Source organism: Syngnathus leptorhynchus, chromosome 9, assembly GCF_054491065.1.
Source record: "Syngnathus leptorhynchus isolate UIUO chromosome 9, UIUO_Slep, whole genome shotgun sequence".
Classification (NCBI taxonomy): domain Eukaryota; kingdom Metazoa; phylum Chordata; class Actinopteri; order Syngnathiformes; family Syngnathidae; genus Syngnathus; species Syngnathus leptorhynchus.
The window spans coordinates 9988097-10006253 of NC_141203.1; the positions used below are offsets into that span (position 1 = coordinate 9988097).

The 18157-nt window shown below is 41.4% G+C and overlaps 2 protein-coding genes across 2 annotated transcripts; one reads left to right on the forward strand and one right to left on the reverse strand.

Moving 5' to 3' along the window:
• Window positions 1-684: 684 nt before the first annotated feature.
• Window positions 685-12884, forward strand: tmem198aa (transmembrane protein 198aa). Its single transcript, XM_085920097.1, has 7 exons — window positions 685-698; window positions 5742-5920; window positions 7118-7356; window positions 7633-7845; window positions 8484-8607; window positions 10108-10400; window positions 11070-12884. The coding sequence occupies exons 1-7, from the start codon at window positions 685-687 to the stop codon at window positions 11220-11222; spliced, it is 1215 nt and encodes a 404-aa protein (XP_085776223.1). The 3' UTR covers window positions 11223-12884.
• Window positions 12885-13304: 420 nt separating this feature from the next.
• desma (desmin a) lies at window positions 13305-17505 on the reverse strand. The gene is made up of 10 exons (XM_085921120.1): window positions 16839-17505; window positions 16438-16498; window positions 16230-16325; window positions 15546-15707; window positions 15332-15457; window positions 15141-15251; window positions 14861-14970; window positions 14523-14575; window positions 14143-14234; window positions 13305-13778 (listed from the first exon to the last, which is right to left on the reverse strand). The coding sequence occupies exons 1-10, from the start codon at window positions 17408-17410 to the stop codon at window positions 13737-13739; spliced, it is 1425 nt and encodes a 474-aa protein (XP_085777246.1). The 5' UTR covers window positions 17411-17505; the 3' UTR covers window positions 13305-13736.
• Between the last annotated feature and the right edge of the window lie 652 nt (window positions 17506-18157).

The following is an 18157-nucleotide window of genomic DNA, read 5'->3' on the forward strand; positions in this document are numbered from 1 at the left end:
TATCAGTCTGGTTTTCAAACAATATCCTATAATTGGATTGATTGCCATTGATCGAATTGAAGGAAAATATTAGCTTTTCTCCGCGTTGTTTGGAACTCTCCGTGGTGCTGAAATTGAACACTTGCTCTTTTTATCATCACATATCCGCGCGTGAGCCCACTGCTTTTTTTTTCTGCCTCCTCCCCCTATTCATTCACTTGTGCCCCTCACCCCTAACCCTCCCCCAGCCTTTTATTCTGAACAATAACAACATTTGGCCACGAGTCACCAAGCCTATTCATTGCTGCCGTCATGAAATGGATCTCTCCCCCCTCTAATGCCGTGGAATGGTTTGGGCCGACCTGCACGATGAGAAGCTGACAACAAAGGAAGCACATAGAGCGTGCTCTAAGGGGAGGGAGTGTGATGTAAACACAGAAAAACGTCTCACTTGCGGTTTTTTATTTCATTTCCTGGACTATCATGGGCTCTCAATATTGCATGAGGCGGACACAGCGTTTTTTTGTGGACAGACTCAATTATTACACGCGTGGATGAGAGCAAGGAGTTGAGAGCCGTGTGGCGTCTTGCTGGAGTTCTTATCCAGGTTGGCACTATGCAATGAAATTGAAATGTGGTCTTTTTTTAAGCAGACCAAGAGGAGAAGAGATCCTTGTGGTTGTCTTTGCATGGAAACAGTCGACTATGTTTTTTATTAGGTGAGTTTTCTTTGTTCTGACCTGCAGCATGGCGCACGCAACACAGAGATTCCTATTAAGGCTACGTTTCTAATTATTAAAAAAAAAAGATTAACATGCTGATTAGCATCCTTCTTTATTTAAATGTTTTTAACATGCGTTTAAAAATGATACCAAACACACTGATGATATATATGCTATTGTTTGTCTCCTATTGTTTTCATTAGGGAATATTTGGTTGTTTGTCAAACATATTAACCTCCACTCTTGCCAACCGTCTGGCATCTATAAGATTCCTGATGCTATCTAAAAATTAAATTAAAATCGCTAAACTCAGGATTTGATCATAAAACATCGATCTGTTTTCTTTTCTTTTGTTAAGGTTGAAGCAAATGACTGTCTAATAATGACAAGACCAAGAATATACTGTATTTTGTATGCATCATACGAGAAATATATATATTTTTTAAATGCATCGATGTCATATTAGGTGGGGAACAGCACGATGGATGAGTGGTTACCACCTTACATTTCTGATGTTGGGGGTTCAAATCCAGGCTCAGGGTCTTCCGGCCCTTCTGTTTCCTGCCACAATCCAAAACATGCTTCATGAAGACCCCAGATTGTCCGTACAGTCTGTGCTTTACGATTGGTTGGTGACCAGCCCGAGGTGTAATTTGAAAGCTAATGTTGATTTGTTATTGCCAGTGAGGCAAAATTGAAATACTTTGTCAGACACTTGTTGAAGGTAGTGAAGTGTGTTCTGTGAGTGTTTGTGCATGTTTTTTTTACACTTAATGCTGTGGAAAAACAAACTCTTACCACATATTTCTAACTGCTTCTGAATTGTTACATCAAGAAGAAAAGATGTTAAACCTAACAATGGGTGGTACATTTTTTTGCATAAAGCACACTGAAAAAAAGCCCGACGGGAATACAATATGTAGATGGAACACAAGATACGTTTCCTCAGTAGAGTACACAAAGAGTAAAATAGTAAGATTGATTCTTAGTGTTTAAATAGATGCGAGTGTCTGAATGAGGTTTTATATTCAAGAGATGTAATAAAAAGGGTTGTGAATAGCAGGTATGCAAAAAATTGGCTGTTCAAATGAGATCACGGGAGATATTGGAAGCCATAGTGCGCATTACATTGTATTCAAAGATCCATTATTTTTAAAAGCCTTTTGAGTGATGCCACATATGGTGCAGTGCTCTTATATAACTGTAATCAACATCCAATCAGTCTTCCTCAAACCTTCGCCTAAGCGCCAAGCTCCGAGTTGATGAACAGTTTGGCCACAAGTCAACTATTCTATCTCTACCAGACATTTTTCATTTCAACGGCTAGAAAAATGTGTTAGCCATCTTGAGGATTCAGCCGTTTTCAGAAATTGTACTGACGCGAGAAAATATGACTCAGACGTCCAAAGGAAAACTCAAAATGGTTGGCTCGTTGAATTCCAAATTGCAATGAAAGATAGTTGAGTGATGAAACCGAAAAAAACAACAACAGTAGTTTCATGTAGCGCACAGTTCAAAGGAAAGCAAGACAAAGCAAGAGCTACACTGGGAATTAACCAAACTAGACGAGGAACACAAAGGATAACCGTGGCAGAGAAAGTCAATCCTAATCCCATTAATAGACACCTGAGACGTCTTTGGCATACAGCCGCACGCAAGTCACCCACACAAACGTCACAGTCTGTCCCACCAGATGGAATCGACTGCGACGTAGCCACAGTTAGTGTAATGAGGACAGCATCAGATGTGACTCACAGCGTGCATGTAGCCTCAGGCGCTGCGGCCCGTGTGGACATTTGTTTGCCATCTAGATGCTTTGATACAAGGCCCGTCTTCATATTAGAATCTGACAGAAGCAAATATCTGCTAGTGCAAGTTGTAGATTCCATGCAATTTAATTGTGCAAAATCAGTGCATTAGCAACATTAGGACAGCAATATCGATCTGCTTTGAACCAGAGACAAATTACACAATCTGGTCCCAGTGTTGTGTGTGAAGGAGCAAAGCGCTTGAAAGCAGCCGTCAAGAGATGACGTTGAAAGATAGAGAATGAACTGTAAGCTGATAAAAGCCTATTTAGCCCCCTGCTAGCTCACCTTCATCCTTCGAGCAATGACCAGGGCTTATGGAGGGATCACCGTTGAGACCACCAACACTACACAACAAACTGCCTGTACTGTGTTTTGGGTTTGTGTGCTTTGAGTTGGCTGAATGATGCCATAGGTCACTAGCAATCTCAATAAATTTGTCACACAAAAAAAGGAAGAACAGAGAGAGAGTGTGAGTAGAAAGTTAATGGTTGTTGTCACGTCCATACAAATCACTCTGCTGCGTTTCAACTTAATGACCTCAACAGACACATGACTAAAGTTGAGGACGTTCCAATGCGAGTGCTCAGAGGATTAGCTTTGTGTGCCTGTATGCAGTCAACGCACGTATTTCTGACAACCTACAGGACGTATAACAATGTTATAGCCTCTAAAGATGTCCTTTCCTGTAATTTGGACTAAGTGTAAACAAGGAAGTCCAAATAGTGATGCTAATAAACACAAAGCTGGAAATAAGCAAAGGTGTTCTTGTTAAGATACTTAAATAAAGAGCAATAAATTGAAAATGTACCGAGGACTTCTGGGTTACGATCAAATTTAATACAAACAGTGGTTAGCTGTTAGCTTTCATTTATTCTAAATATTTTTTACCTGGTTTCAAATTTTAAAATATTTGACCAACCCAGGATTTTTGTTTCCTACAGCAATCAGTATGCATTCAGAGCTCGATGTGAGACGAACAGTAGACATTTATATTATGATGCAAATTAGCCACTAGCAGTAAATAAGCAAAAATGAAAAAAGTACTGTCATATATTTATCACGTATTAGATAAAAATAACTCAGACACTATTTACATATCAATTTCTTCTGTTGTGGATAGGAGAAGAAATATAAATGGAAAAGAAAACAGAGACGGGAGTGTTAAAAGGTTAACAAAACAACAGCGATTACATTATTGGCCTGACTGAGGCATGCAAGCATTGAAACAGCTCTGATTTGTATCCAACAGACTGCACTGCAATTTTGCCTTTCTTCCAGCTGGGAAGAAAAGCAAGGTTTAAAAAAAAAAAAAAAAAAAAGCCTTTGAAAAGCTGGTTTCGCCGCAGTTTCTCTGTACAAGAGCTCTTAAGTAGGACGGCCAGGAAAGCAGCAGGAAACCCGTTTAGCCATAAAGAGAACATTTCCATTTATTTTTCTGGAGTAGCCTCGGTGAATGATTGTTTAGATGTTTTTCAAACGAGGTCGATTTAGCTTTGTTTTGCTTATGGCAACAGTATTTTGGGAGATTTTTTTCAAGAGGGAATTTTATATCCAATATCTCATGTTATTTATTTTTTTATTTAACAAAGATGTGTTAACTTATGGGGAACAAATGTTAAGGCTTGATGAAGCTCCCTGCTCCTGCTGGATGGTGTGATGTCTCCGCCCACATGTCTTTAGGCTAAGCACATCCCATGATAACTTTGGCAGCTCTCCAAAGGAATGAGGAGGCTGAAGGAATACTGAGTTGAGCCCACAGCAAATCTGGTTCCACCTTAGTGGATGCTTTAGCTTGTTTACTGTGGTTGATTCTAGCAGAAATGGATGCTGTTACATATTGGTAAATGATCAAAAATGAGGTCAGAGGTCGTCAGCTACCAGGGGCCTCAAAGCGCACCTAGTACAAGCTTGTTCCCTTAGAAACAACACTTGCCTCTTTTACATTAGTGTTCTTATATTGCTGCAGGTTGTTATGGCAACAGGGAGGATGTGACATAATCCAATGAAGTGTTGTTTAATCAGGTCCCTGGCTCTGGCCTGAAGCGCAGTCTTTTCATTTAATTGTGTCTTCGTCTTCATGAGAACGGTGCGTGTGAATATATCAGGCTGTCGCGTCGATAAATGCTCAAGAGAACCCGACCGCATTTGTTGTCACGCTGGGCATGTGTGGAAAAGGTCAAGCTAAGTAGTGTGAAGCTCTTTTTAACCAGACCATGCTCTGTTTGACAAGAATTGTTCATAGGAGTGCAACAAAAAAAAAGAGGTACAAAACCTTTACAGACTTGGTGACTTTGAATGAGTTTCAGTTCCTGTTCTTCGGCGCAAGAGACTCCTTTGTTGCGACATCAAAATCAAGCAAGACTGCAAACTAAGCACTACTCATGATGCATATTGTGTGCTCACCAGACACTTAAATGAGTAACCCATTTTTTACTTGCTCAAGGGCACCTTTAAGAGTAAACCAGCATCTACTGTTTCAGATCTGGCCAATCCACGATCTGGTCTTAAAGCAAACCAACGAGCAGCCTCACTGACCAAGATTCTGCCAACTCTGTATTAATACTAATCGGCTTTCACTCTGAGTCATGCGCACCGCCCACATACGCTACTGATAACACCCTTACATTAATATTCTTCATCTTAACCTATATTTATGTAGTTAGTTCCATTTCGATAGTGATGCTATGTGATGGCACAATTGCATTATGAGTTTTAAAAGCAATGTAAGTTGGTCATTAGTACATTATTGGCAGAGTAGCCATAAAGCCATAAATTGTGGCCCATGGGCCAAATCTGGCCCGCAGTGTAATTATATTGGGCCCACAAAGACAAATTGTGCATCGACTTTGTGTCAATACTACAATTGCAAATTGTCTCCAGCATTCTTTAATAACATTGATCCTAAGTTGATAGAACATTTCAAAAGTTAGGTCTTTGGGTCAAGCCTAATGTTTATTCTGGCTTCACTGGATGACTTTGTTGCAGTCATTTCACCTGGGAATGTTATTGTAGCGCGAAAATGTTTTTTGCTCAAATCAAAGCATGCTGATAGCATCATATGCTCTCCAGCTGAGCACTTTCAGTATGTGATCAATAATCTCTTGCCTCTCTCTCCCCTTCCTCTTTTTGTAGCTTCCCATATCTCAATGGGTGAGGCCCACTAATCTAGAACTCCCCCCCCCGTCCCCACCTCACAGCCCCGAACAACCGCTTCATACCTGACCCGCAGACCCCTCCCATCAACGCTGGCTCCCTTCACGTCTGCCGACATGGCCTCCACCGGCCGGCTGCTGGGTCTGGCCGAGCTGGGGCTGAAATGTGACCAGGAGATAGAGAGGAGATATGAAATTGTGCCGTCGGTGGTCTGCTCTATGAGCTGCCTTTTCGGAATCATCTACTGCTTCTTTGGTACGTGATGCGACACGTTTCGGCTCATATTCAACAAAATAATTACCGGCTTCTCAGAGAATCCCAGTGAAGGGACTCACATTTGTGTGTAAAAAGGTCATTTCAGTTTGTAATTCCTCAATCCTGTGCAAAATGGTAAAAGGTCGATAGCATGTACCGTAAAACATCTCCCAACTCTTTGAAAGAGTATTGCTTGCGTGAAACCAAAAGCTTTTTTTTTTCCCCCCAGATCATATTGTGCTTCTCATTATACAATTATCTTCAAACTGCCATCCATGCTTAAATATTTACAATACATGACAGTTCTGTGCAGTCACAGAGGTAATGCAAATGAATCAGTTGGTACATTTCTTTAATCCAGCCCAACAAAGCAGAATGTTGTAGGGAGACAAAAGGCCAACACAAAAGCAGGAGAACTAAAAGGGCAGAAGCTGACAGGAACAGATGGGATGGAGGCCTCGATTGCTCAAGGGATATTAAGGGAAGGTGCGGAAACAATGAGAGGGAGTGTCTGCAAGACAAATACAATGTAAGGATTTGTCTGGGAGAAGACAAGAAAATCCAGGCTTTATACGTGTTACAATATGAAAGAACAATTACGGATTAAAAATCCGTCAAATTTAAAATTGGATTTAGGTCTGCAGAATGTTGACACTTTTCGAACAAGTTGACAGGAGATAAGGAAAGCTAAAAGACTATGTATCAAATGAATGCACTTCGGTGACCAGAGATTGTTATTTAGTCTGGACAGGAAAAGGAGTTGCGCAATGCCCAGCTACACAAATATCAGAAAATACAATGTTGATTCCCCTCGAGTCGAGTGGAGTTCATTTTAATAAGCACAAACACAAAGTTGAATAGCTTTCATTACAATACAGCACATTGAAATGATGCCGTATGTAGAGAAAACAAGAAATACTGAAGATGACGTGCAAAGAGACTAAGGAAACGGAAATTAGAAGGTCGTGCTTGCCCTTATATTATGACATGATATAAAGATTAGAATATTTGCACCCAATCTCTAACAATGCTATCAGATTTTCCACCATATTCTAATGAGCAAAACGTGAAGGCCTCTCGAGCCGATCCGACAAAGCTCTATGCTCACTGTGGCATGGTTATATTATCGTCCATAAAAAAATTATTTATGAGCGGTAATTTGCTTGCATGCTGAGTGTGCTTTCTACCTCCTCACAGGCTACAGATGCTTCAAGGCCGTTCTGTTCCTCACCGGCCTCATGTTTGGCTCTGTGGTCATCTTCATGCTGTGCTACAAGGAGAGGGTTATGGACACTCAGCTCAGCATAGAGGCGTCGGTGGGCATCGGCCTCGGGATCGGGACTTTGTGCGGACTGGTGACGATGTTAGTCCGCAGTGTCGGACTGTTCATGGTGGGCCTGCTTTTGGGACTGTTGGTTGGAGTGGCTTCATTGGTGGTGAGGAAACTAATTGTTTGCTATTGGTTGACGTTCTAGCTCAAATTTCCAAAGTTTTTTCAGAGGGATGTTTGATACCACATTAAAATAATAATGTTTAACTTTAGTTCTCGACACAAGTGGGTTTACCCGTAATAGTATTAGCGAGTACCGATACAAAGAAAAAAAAAAAACATGTATCAGTCCGATACCTGGTATCGGTACTCGCCCCTCCCATGATTGAAAATGCCATAAAGCTGACAAAGGATCTCTGAATTTACCGTCATTCTCTTCAAGGTCATGGAGGAATTTTACCACCCCAAAACAGTTTGGGTTCCTCTGGGAATTCTTCTGGGTTCCGGGACCCTGTTTGCCGTCCTCACTCTTCAGTGGCAGCGTTGCTTCGTGACCTTCTCCACCGCCACTTTCGGTTCTGCCATCATTACCATCACCGTGGATTACTTCATAGAGCTTTTTGCGATGGTGCAATACGTCTACGAGAGACTCAAGGTTCTTCTTCTACTTTCTTTGTGCTTCTGGCGGAACTTTTAATTGCGCACGCAGACAGAAATACGATTTAGTCATTCCTGAATGGGAGTAAATTGCTTGGCTGCGAAGTAAAGATAACGCTGTTATTTGGGGTCGAAGCAATGCAGCTCTGCAAACTCCATTTCCAAATCTGTCAAGCAATGAGCAGATCACAAACTAGATAGAGCGATGTGGAAAATAACTATTTATCAAGCACTTGCACAGTGCATGCACAACATACTCTTTGATGACTCATTGGTAATGTGCAGCCGAGCATTTCATCTTTTCTTACTGGCGATGCCGTGAGACACATTTGCAGAAGGCCAAGGGGTCATACACGCTTCCCGTCATGAATCATTCCGTCTCGTACAGGCCCGTCAGACGGCACTTTGTCCAGAAAATCGTTCTACCTGCCCTCTGTCCATATGAGCAAGAGAGGTAGCCTAAATCTTCCTACAGGGTATATTTACACCTGCCAATGCTAAACTCTTAGCCCTCCCTTTTAATCTTGGTAATAAATTAAAAATCAACAAATTTGATTTAAGCTTTTGTAGGCTTAATACAGCAACTGTTCTTCAACTGTTCTTTCAGACCACTCATGAGCTCTGTTTACAATACAGGTGGCACCCAAGAAGCCAATGTGCTGGTTCACGTGGATCATCATGGGGGTGTGGCCTGTCCTGGCACTACTTGGAGTGCTGATTCAGTGGAAAGTCACAGCAGAGGGTTTTTCTCACACAGAGGGTGAGGGCACAATCACTGTTATTTCAATTAAAATGCAAATGTCACTATGTTGAAAATGAAATTTCAAAAATTAATAAATAAAATAAAAGAAGTCAGTGTCCCAATACTTTTGGAGACCATCTTACAGTATAACATACCAAATACACTTGCTAATGAAGATGCAATCTTAGTATACTAAGGATAAAACAGTTTTCTGCGGCCAAAGAATATCTTTTTTGTCTCCTTGATTTACCCTCCAAGTTTTATGTTCCATGGTTACAAACCAATTTTTGTACACGGAATTACTCGAGAAAACGTTCTTAAGTATCAACACGAGATCACCTCAAGCTGCTGCAATGTTATTTGGAGCTCCACATTTGTCACAAGTTCATTGCACAGTTTAATTGCTTTGAGTATAATGAAAGAGAACGTAATGTGTGCCATTTGTGTTATTAAGGGAAATAGATTTTGTGTTTGTTTGCTCATGTGCAGGGATTAGGCAAAAGAAAGTATGACTTTGTGTAACTATGACAACTATGGTCGGTTGCACCCAAGCCCAGAATCTGACGACTCAAACAAAAACATTTGGGAATCTTGGTAAATATTTAGTAACAAATACCATATTTACAGTGATGTATTCCTTTTTAATGTTTATCCCAATTATATAACGTTCTGTGTGATTTGAAAAAGCGTATTGCTTGGTTGGAGTCCTTTCATGCTCTCAATTAATGGTAGATAATAGGGGAAAAGAGGGGGGGGAGTCGAGTGAGGAGGGGAGTGGGGGGTTGCAGCGGTCTAAACTGGTGCAGACTGGGTAAACGGGGCACTCAAGTGGGCCAGTGAGGAAAGTCACGTGGGCGTTATTGAATTGCATGCAGCACACTAGTGATCTGTTTGAACATAATTGGCTCGTCTTCCTCTTCACTTTGTTTTGTTTCTTTCGGCTTCTGAACACCCTCGTCGACATTATATTCTCCTATTAAGACACAGAGACACAATAAGTGGCATTTGGCCAGGGGGTCCAGAGAGAGTTAGCTGAGGAAAAGAAAATGGGGGTTTCATGAAGCAATTCTCTGACAGATGGTGCCTTGTTATCCAAGCGCTCACACAAAAGAAAGAAAAACAATGGACAAGACGAACGTACACGCTATAAATTTTCATGCTGTGAGGCTGCTTTGACATCATTGCATCATCATTGCATCGCATCCCCACCTAACGTGAAGCAACATTTAAGTGCAAGATAGGATGATAGCAGTGAAAGGAAATTTTTAAGGTCACTTTCGAGACATTTTTTTGTTGTTTTGTTTTAATGAGGGTTACAAATGCAGACACATTCGCAAATCATTAACCGTAAAATCGCAATGAGGAGAAGTAGCCATTTGCAGATTTGCTTTTCTTTCTCCGATGGGATCGTTAACAATCTTAAAGATGAAATGTCTTTAAAGTGTGTTATTATTGTTTTCCCATTCTCGGGGAATTAATAACATGGTTGTTCCTAATTATCTTGCCTTGCCTCTCTAGTGGTTTTGAGTCGGCAACAAAGGAGAGTGCAGCTCATGCGAATCCGGCAGCGAGAGGAGAGGCTCAAAAAGGAGAATGAGAACAAGAAGAAGAAAAAACAACAGAGCCAGAAGAGCGGCCATAAACAGAAAACCAACAGTCACCACCAGCAGTACCACCACCCGGGGACATCCCACCCGCATCACCCATCCCGAAGCACGCAGCCTGCCAAAGTCCCTCCCCCTCAGACTGAGCCAGGCTTCCATCGCAAGCCCAAACCCAAAAAGCGCTTTGAAGGGGATGTGCTCTCACCGGTAAGAGTTTTATTTACTTCATCTGTTGAGGAAGAAAAAAAAATCTGTTTGTTTTTCTCGTGATGTTGCCTGGCAACCAACATAGAAATGCTACCTTACTTGTGAAGTGGTAAATTTGAATTGAGGTTTACAGTCGTACCCACACCTTGTGATTTATCGTTCATTTTAACAACAAACTGAAATAAACATTGGCTTCACTTTTAAGTCAAAAACTAAAAATAATGTCAACACTGTCGTGTTTTTCTCCCAAGTAAACCCAGCAACATGCCTTCTGGAATGGATTTCCATATTGCTTTTCAAAAGCTCCTTGGGAGCAAATGAAATTAAGTTTGGAGTGCCCCAAGGGTCAATTTTGGGTCTCCTACTTTTTAGTATTTACATGCTTCAGGAGCTACGCTATCATCTTCAACACGAATGCAGATGGCACGCCATGCATTTGAGTATGAATGTGAGTGAGTGTCTTTGCATGGTGGGATCTTTTTGCATTTTCTGGGATTTTTATTTATTTGTTTGTTTTTTCGGTGAAACAGATTTGTCTGTATAAAAGGTGACAGCAGCCAATAATACGCTGATGTTTGGCCTTGGTCGAAAGCTTTTCTGAGTGCTGTCGTTTTATTTATCTTTACGTGGCTGTTGTGTCCTCACTCCACTATTTGTATCTGTCCACAGAGCTACATCCGCAGTTTCAGGGACAGGCAAACAGACAGACGAGCGTATTCCCACAGTCGAATGATGAGCCGCTCCCGGATGGCTGAACTTGACTATGACTGTGGCTCTCAAGTGCCCCTCACAGCACCTTCTGGAGCTCCAGTTCGGATCTGATGCCTCAAAATGTGCAGATCCTTCCCAAACTACAAAATTACAAAAAGGTGTTGCGCATGGTTTGGCACACCAAAGGTTGTGTCCATCAAATTAAAGCCGCAGGAACACAAGAACTACAGGCATGTTAAATCGGCTTGTTTGTTTTCAATAGCAAACAAATGCAAGAAAAAAACTCATGTTATCAGAGAAAAGCACACTACTAGCTGCAGTTGTTACAGTATAAACTGGCCCCAAAAGGAAACTGACTGTGCTAATCATGTTGTGTTGTCAAGGCAGGCAACACACAACAGTGAACATGTAATGAAATCATGTGCTACAGTTTTGGTGCAAACACACAAGCCCTTTGGCAAGTGATGGATTGTACCAAATTTTGGCAAAAGTGAGGGTGGTTGTCTCCCAATGTATGTAAATGTAATCATGTGATGGTTTTTGTCGTCGTCTTTGTTTTTGTTTTTTTTGTTTGTTTTTTAGGACAACACACAATACTATAATTTTTATAAATTGCACGAATCCCATCATGATGGCAGCGAAGACATTCAAATGTGGGTCCTTATGTGCTTGTGATGGAAGAACTTGCAAGGCCGCCCTCTACCGTTTACAACTGGACTGGACAGAAAGCAGCATTTTTACGGTCTTTGTATTCGTTTTATAATTGTTACTTTAATTGTTGGGCCATGAAACAAAGCAGCCACTGCTTAACTTTCCATATAAATATATATATTCAAATGGCACCAAAAGCAAATTTTTACCTATTTTTTGTGTACATCTTGTAGATGTTTAAATAGGAAAAAATAAAGGGTTTTGCGATGACTTCAATAGTGAAGTACCACAACATATGTTGTGTTAAATTTGGCAGGCCTTGCACTTGTTTAAGGGGTACACGTGCACTGATACCCCTTTCATGCACGTGTGTCCTTGTCGAACTGTTTTTGTGTTTTCATTGTGTCAATGTGTCTGTGACATGTGTTCTCGTGTCAAGTTAGAAGTAGGTCACTATTATTTTCCAATTGTATTGGCATTAAATGCATTGACGGATACGTTCGACTTTTGTGACGTTGGATTCATTGTCTGTCCTTATCCTCTGTATTTTCTTCTTCCAGTCTCCTCTTTTTATAGTGTCTTGTTTAAACCGTGCAGAAAAAAGGGCTTCGAAAAAGCATGAGGCATTTTCATCTTACCATGCGCAATGTATTGTCATCAATTTGCATTTGTGTCTAATTTTGCCAGTTTTGTTATTTGACAGGATTTTTTTCCTTTTACAATTGCAGGCAAATTAACTGGTCACATCTCTACAGCTAACAGTTGAATTACTCCACGTTGAATATTGAATTACTCTAGTGAAAAATGTGTCACTTATTGTAAATATCATAACGCAAGTACTTTTTAAATGTAATGAACGTTTGCTGTCGTCACGTTTACGCCATGGTCTTGTAAATATATATTTTCTTTCCTGCAATTATTTTTTCTGGTGCAGTAGATATTTTTAATTGTGTTCTTGAATGCTCAAGTGATTTTTTTTATTTTATTTGAGCGACAGACATGAGCCAGTGAAGAGATACTGATTCACCTTATTGCCATCATTTCTAATATTATTATGATTATTGTTATTATTAAGCATGTCTTTAAATGGACCTATGATATGATTAAACGACATACGTGTAATTCTACAATTACTGTTGTGTGTTTTGTTAAAAGCGGGGTACGTGACTCATGGTCGAAATAAAATTAAAATAGAGATGCCATATTACTTACCAACTCTCTTGGCCTTGCTGGCTGCCTGTGTTGCTCTCAGCTTTGCCATCTTGCTGCATTCTAGATTTTTCTATCCCCCCCACCACTTCTTATCTCCACTAACATTTTCAATCCAATGACTCCAGACACATGCTGCACTGTGGATCTGGCTCAAGCTGAGCCCAGCTCATTAACGACCTATTGTTTTGGGTCTGATCATCTTGTTTTCTCAGAATCAATTGAATGTGCACAGCAAAACGGTAGGCTTGGTGTCAAAGCAATTGTTCCAGATTATAAATTGAGTGCACACAGGCAACAAGAATTTCAAAGTTGAAAAAAAAAACAAAAAACTTTGAACAAGTAACAAATGTCTTTTATTGTGCTATTTGAGTCAGAGTGAAGCAGCTTGACATGGTTGCCCATGCACACACAATCACACGCTCTCGGCACAAGGCCAAGATCATAATGTCACACGTGACTTAGTTCCTTTTTTCAAGAGATGCTTCTTGACATTTTTTAACCATCATCTTCCCATTTTTTTGCTCCAGCCGCTAACACTAACACAAGCCATTCTCGATCCAGTCGCACAAATGCATATCAACACAGACAAAACGTGGAAAATGTGCCGTCACAATTCGCTCTGACCCGCTTTGATGCCTTGTGGCTTGCAAGGTTTGGCATAAACCAATATGCAATAGTGGGAAGATGCCTATATTTAGATTTTAATTCTTTTTTTTTTTTTTGCAGCTTATTGTAATAGATTTTGATGTCATCACCTCCCGTTCACATGATGTCCTGCTGGTGCTGTGTGGACTCGCTGACAACCTGAGAGAGATATCAAAAAATAGTTTGACTATTGGTTAAGAATCTATTTATTGTGCATCATTAAGGATCAAAGTATGTTGCAGATGATGCTGGAGAATATTTTCCATCCACAGTTAAGTGTCTTGTGTCAGTCAGGTGGAAACGTGACAAAACGTCTGGCATGACTGCACGTTTATTAATATAATCTTTCTTTTTTTTTCTCTTACATGCAGACTTCTCTTGTGAGAACTAGCTAGAAAATGGTACACGATCAACTTAGCACCCCCAATTAATTAAAAATATTTTCATTACATCTGGATACGAAAAAAAAGATGTCACTGGTTTATTTACGTGACTTCTAATGTGTGTGTGTGCTTGCGCCAACCTCTCCATCACGGGTCTCGATGGTCTTGATGAGAACTGTCTTCTTTGAGTGCATCTCGGAGGAACGCTGCGACTGGGACTCGGGACTGGTCTCTGGAATGAGACATACACAAACATAGCCTCATTTTAATTCTAATGACACTTATGACTCTCGGCTCAGCCCACACAGCAGTTGGTTGAACCAACGCTCGAGCCTCAAGGGTTGGTTACATGTCATATATCTCCACACAGTGGTGAGTATGGGTCACTGGAGTTATGTAATATGCTGAAAATAGCAACCCCCATATTTAGTAAAGGGTTATACTTAGTCTTTTGACCCTTCCTCCGCAATTTAGAATGCTTATCTAATGGTTTGTGTAAAGACCGCACAGTTTCACCGACCTCTAAATCCAATGGCGGAATAGGCAGTTTGGAGAGGCATTGTGGTGGTGATCCTGGAAAATAAGAAAAGACAAAGATATACAATATTTAAACAACTTGTTTCTTTACTGTAAAGTGAATTTTGCTGTTTGCAAGCAGATCCTCAAATAGCGAAAGTTTTTGTTTTATTGATGCCCATTGAAATGCATTGGGGAGGGGGGGAATAAAAAAATAAATAAGAAATTAAATAATTAAAAGTTGTCCTTATTTTGTGGCTCTGATCAATGACATCATCGATAGATGGGCAACATATATGTCTCGTGGGAGGTTATATAGAAGTTTATATCAGAATAGCGCACCTGGTCTCTTCTCCCTCTAGCAGCTTGCGGTAGGTGGCAATCTCAATATCCAGAGCCATTTTGACATTCAGCAGGTCCTGGTATTCCCTCAGGTGACGGGCCATATCATCCTGGAAAGCAAATGCTGTCGTCAAATAAACACCCTTCTCCAAACATTCAAGCACTGCGACGATTGCAAATAAACGCATCTGTGACAAGGTTTAAGTGCGCTCGATTTCCCATTTATGCATCAGATGGATGCTGTTCTATTTAAGCTGCAGATGGAATATAAAATATTGACCTTCATTTTGGCAATGTCCTCCTCCAGACGTGCGATCGTGTCCTGGTAACCGGAAGCCTCGCGACCCATGCGGTCTTCAATCTCTCTCATCTGACGCAGCAGAGACTCATTCTATGGGATAACAGAGAATGTGAGGAAGTGGAGAAGTGGAGCAAAAAATAAAAAATGCTTCATATGGGTTTGATACTCACGGTGCCCTTGAGTGAGTCAATCTCACAAGTATAGGACTGGATCTGGTGTCGGAACTCCATGCTCTCTTGTTTGGCAGAGCGCAGGGCATCATTGTTCTTACTCACAGCCTGGTTCAGATCTGTGACCTTAGGAAAGAAGGTTGATATTTGAGCGATAGAATATCAGACAAATGTTTATCCACATAAGATTTGGTTTGTGAATGTCGCGTCCTACCTTAGACTTGTACCAGTCTTCGGCCTCTGAGATGTTCTTGGCAGCGATCCCCTCGTACTGCATGCGGATGTCCCTCAAAGCGGCGGTCAGGTCAGGTTTGGACATGTCCATCTGGATCTGCACCTGAGTGTCCTGAATATGGCTCTGCAGCTCACGGATTTCCTGGAGGCAAATTTTATTTTCAACACACATGGCAATCGTAGATGTTAAGTAAAAAGTTGATTGTATTATTTATGGCACGTCCAATATTAGCAGAGAACAGACAACTATATTAGGCTCATTGAATTAGGCACAACTGTTACATTTGAACTAATAAGGCTTGGTTGCTTTCAGCTGCCCTGTGGACCAACCAAAATGGTATAAATAGCTTTGCATCTGTTCACATGCATACTCTTCTTTTTGTTCTTGATATAGACAACAGCTGACAAGCTCTCTTCAAGCAGGCCACAGTTGAGAATTTCCCAAAGGTTAAAGTTGAGGTGTAAAAAAACTGCACTTCACCATATGCTTCTTCAAACAGATCATAATCATGGAATTCAGTGAATTGTGTCATAAATATCCTGTGTGTACATTTTCCAGCCCCTGAACTTCACAATGTGCCAACATCCGATTTAGTCTATTTACAGTATTTTGGACATTGGTCAACAGCTACAAAAGATATATTTAACTGACTGCTCAACAAACCTCTTCGTGGATCTTCTTGAGGAAGGCAATCTCTTCTTGCAGACTCTCAATACGCCTCTCCAGGTCCAACCGGGCCAGAGTGGCACTGTCCACATCCTAGAAAAAAAAAAAGGAAGAGCAGATATATAGTCTGTCTATAGGAAGATTAAATTGAGTTAGTGGGGACATTTCAGGAGCATTAATGAACTGGGGGTGGGGGTTGACGTACAGCTCTAAAGGCAGACAGATTATTCTCGGCTTCTTCCTTTTGGTGAACCTCCTCCTGTAGTCTGCAATGAAGAAAGGAAATAATGAGACTTGTATTTAAAAAGAAAACTGCATTTTGACTCCAAGTTTATCACATAACTGTCTCAAGGGACACCGGGTTGAGGAAAAATTACAGAACATACTAAATCAAGGCCTTTTTAGTGATGAGAAAATGAAGCTTCAAATTTGCTTCATGAACCAGTTGTATTATTTTCTCGAGATGGCACTTATTGTTCACACTGACTTGCCATTTCTTAAACCAACCGTGTCATCTAGAAGAGTAAAAAAATATTACAACTGGTTCATGAAACAAATTTGAAGTCTCAGCTTTCCATCACTGCCCTCAACCATCCGCTCACCTACCTGAGTTTCAGTTTTTGAAGGTCATCAGCCAGGTTATCTCTTTCCACCTCCACACGGGCACGCTGGTTGGACAAAGCTTCGATTTGCCTCCTCAGCTCCCTCATTTCATCTTCGTACATCTCAGCCACATGCCCAGGTCCCTCGCGGCCCTTGAGCTTCTCGATCTCTACCGTCAGAGCAGCGTTCTGCTGCTCCAGGAAACGAACCTTCTCAATGTAGCTGGCGAAGCGGTCGTTGAGATGCTGAAGCTCGGCCTTCTCGTTGGTCCTTGTGTTGAGGAAGTCTTGATTCATGGCATCGGCCAGGTTGAAGTCAAGTTTCTCGCCGTAGGTGCGCATGGCTGTGGAGGAGCCCAGGCCGAGGCCGGCGCCCCCGGAGGATGCCCTGAAGCTGGAATATGACGGTCCACCACTTTTGACCTCATACACTCGAGTAGAATGGCTCGAGGAGCTGCGACCTCCTCCTCCATGAGTGGAGAAGAGGGAAGACATCGGAGATGAACCGACACCTGTACCAAAGGTGCGACGGTACGAAGACGCCGACTGGGCGGAAGAGGAGTAGGACTTGCTCATGGCTGCTGGTTTGACGTATTTGATGTTGGTGGAGTTGCTCGAGAAGCCAAGACCCAACTGAGCCGCTGGGTGAATGGGACAGGAACCAAGTGAAGAACCCCCCTGCAATGAGCGTGGCTATTTGTAGCTTTGCCACACCCACCGTCACCACGACACCGCCTCAATGTCCGCCCATTACCTCTTTTGTCTTTCTACCACCTGACTCCACCTTGTCTTCATTTTTTTTAAATCACTTTTGCATAACTTTTATCATAATAACTTTGACAGTACTTACACTCACTAGTCATTACATTAGGCATACCTGCACTGTATTCGCCCATATCATGTCGCTAAATAAGTTTTGGAGGATTTTTAGAAACTTCCGACTGCTTACATACATACTCCAAAGTCCTATGCTGGACATTTCCTCGCCCCTCTGTAGCCACTCAGCTGTTGCAGTGCTTTCCTTCCGTCCAGACCCCCATTAGCCTCCTATTGCCAGACCCCTATTCAGCTGTCCAGCGAGTCTGGTTTCAACTGCTTGTGCGTGTGCGTGCGTGTGTGCGTGCATGACAGATGGATCCTGAATATAATTGAGTGTTTCATTTTCAGGCGGTCATTTCAACAACCCAGAATGGTGAGTTGGGAAAGTTCTTAAACACTGAATAGAGTAAGTAAAGATGTCAAAAGTCAAACATAAAAAATGTTTTTTTTTTATTTACATTAGCACGTAAGAATGAGTTGTGACAATCTAAAAGCCAACTCCTA

What these genes read in the sequence shown, in the direction of transcription:
- desma (XM_085921120.1), bottom strand. Translation starts at nt 17,410, where the DNA reads ATGAGCAAGTCCTACTCCTCTTCCGCCCAGTCGGCGTCTTCGTACCGT. An exon ending in ATCTGTCTGCCTTTAGAGCT is followed by an intron (nt 16,326 to 16,437) that starts GTACGTCAACCC and finishes TTTTTTTTCTAG; the next exon opens with GATGTGGACAGTGCCACTCT. An exon ending in CTAGAGGGAGAAGAGACCAG is followed by an intron (nt 14,576 to 14,860) that starts GTGCGCTATTCT and finishes CTTATTTTCCAG; the next exon opens with GATCACCACCACAATGCCTC.
- tmem198aa (XM_085920097.1), top strand. An exon ending in GGGTTTTTCTCACACAGAGG is followed by an intron (nt 8,608 to 10,107) that starts GTGAGGGCACAA and finishes TTGCCTCTCTAG; the next exon opens with TGGTTTTGAGTCGGCAACAA. An exon ending in AAGGGGATGTGCTCTCACCG is followed by an intron (nt 10,401 to 11,069) that starts GTAAGAGTTTTA and finishes ATCTGTCCACAG; the next exon opens with AGCTACATCCGCAGTTTCAG.